Source organism: Hibiscus syriacus, unplaced genomic scaffold, assembly GCF_006381635.1.
Source record: "Hibiscus syriacus cultivar Baekdansim isolate YM2019G1 unplaced genomic scaffold, ASM638163v2 tig00017996_pilon, whole genome shotgun sequence".
NCBI lineage: Eukaryota > Viridiplantae > Streptophyta > Magnoliopsida > Malvales > Malvaceae > Hibiscus > Hibiscus syriacus.
In genome coordinates this window covers 127,429-128,917 of record NW_024062422.1, presented here as the reverse complement: position 1 = coordinate 128,917, position 1,489 = coordinate 127,429, and the positions used below count along the sequence as shown (strand labels likewise).

Here is a 1,489-nt window from a genome sequence, read left to right as displayed (position 1 = left end):
ATTATCCAATTGTTAATAAACACATAAACTTGAACTCAAAATCTCATAGATATTAACAGTGTTAATCAAATTAATGCTCAATTAACATAAATTCGTTCATTTAACTGTTTCATATACATTGGTTTTGATGGCTGAATTAGAGAACATGTATTATACTCGATTCAAACTAATTGATCAATGTTATTAGAACAAAGTATACCGCAAGAAATGGTATCATCAAAGCAATTAGAACAAATTCAAAATAATAGTAATAATATTCAAAATGAATAATAACAAAAGAAGCATGAAATCATATGTGGGTGTATATAGATTAATTAAAATAAATGAAGTCCATTGAGAAGAGGATTAAATAAAGACAAGTGATGGCTATCCTGTAAAGCCTTTGAGGGGAACTTTGCTTATAAATAAGAGCATATCCCAGGAAATATATCATTCAAAGCAAGCAGAAGAATAGGCCAAAAAGAAAAAGAAGAATGGAGAGATCAGTAATTAGGTTTATACTAATTAGCTGCATTGTGATGTTGGGGTGGGCAATAGGTTCTTCCATGGCTGCTGAAGATGCGACAGCTTATTGGACGGACTACAAGGTTATAGAGAATGACTGGAGTCCGAAAAAGGTAGGCGTTTACTGCTCCCAGTTCCCTGAATATGCATATGAGACTTTTGAATGGCGCAGCAAATATTATTGGACCGCCTTCTGTGGACCGGAGATTCCTAACCACAATCAAGATGTGGACTCTGCTTAAAAGTAAGCGCCCTTTGTTTTCAAGCAAAATAAATTTGTTTCTGTTTTACTAGAAACCATGCTGCATGAATTGACATAATGCATATATGCATGCAGGTGACCAACTGCCAATGGAAAAAGCGTGACGGTGAGAGTGCTGGATACATGCACCAGCCAAGTTTGGATTTGGACTATCCAGCGTTTCTGAGATCATGGATGACAAAGGAATGCAAGACGGGCATCTTACAGTGAACTACGAATTTGTGGATTGTGGTGATGATCCTACACTTCGTCTCCGTCATGCACTATAATATTTAACCTTAAATTTCATTTTAAACCTCAGATCCCCCACTTGGTTTCATGATCAACATATTAGATAAATAAATAAATATGCAGCTACTGCATGTAATAGCTAGCTAGCTAGAAATGCTAGCTAATTATAGCATCAGGCTCATTCATTTATCGCCTCATTGCATTTTTAAGAATATCTTAGTCATATTAAAAGTCAAAATTGCCAATTTATGTGAAATACTAAAGCACTGTTGTTTCTTATTTTGTTGCAACAAGACATGAACTAACAGTATGCGAGGAAAAAGGTGATCTGATATGTTATTTTTTCTATTTAATAAGACAGCTTTGCTAAGAAAAAAAACCGCATAGCTAATAATCTCTCTTTTAAAAACTCCCTCAACAGTATGGCACAAACATTCAACGTGCATCACTAATCATAATATCAAACAATTGTCGAAGCATAATAATAAGTTC

General features: G+C 34.5%; 1 protein-coding gene across 1 annotated transcript; it reads left to right on the top strand.

Moving 5' to 3' along the window:
- Window positions 1-473: 473 nt before the first annotated feature.
- On the top strand, window positions 474-976 carry LOC120208996 (hevein-like preproprotein). The gene is made up of 2 exons (XM_039208093.1): window positions 474-731; window positions 842-976. Exons 1-2 carry the CDS (start codon window positions 474-476, stop codon window positions 974-976), a joined length of 393 nt encoding a protein of 130 aa, XP_039064024.1.
- The last annotated feature ends 513 nt before the right edge of the window (window positions 977-1,489 follow it).

Bases quoted from the DNA above. Each gene is read 5' to 3' on its own strand.
- LOC120208996 (XM_039208093.1), top strand. From the start codon at position 474: ATGGAGAGATCAGTAATTAGGTTTATACTAATTAGCTGCATTGTGATG. The intron at 732-841 runs GTGGACTCTGCT...ATATGCATGCAG, and splicing joins TTCCTAACCACAATCAAGAT to GTGACCAACTGCCAATGGAA.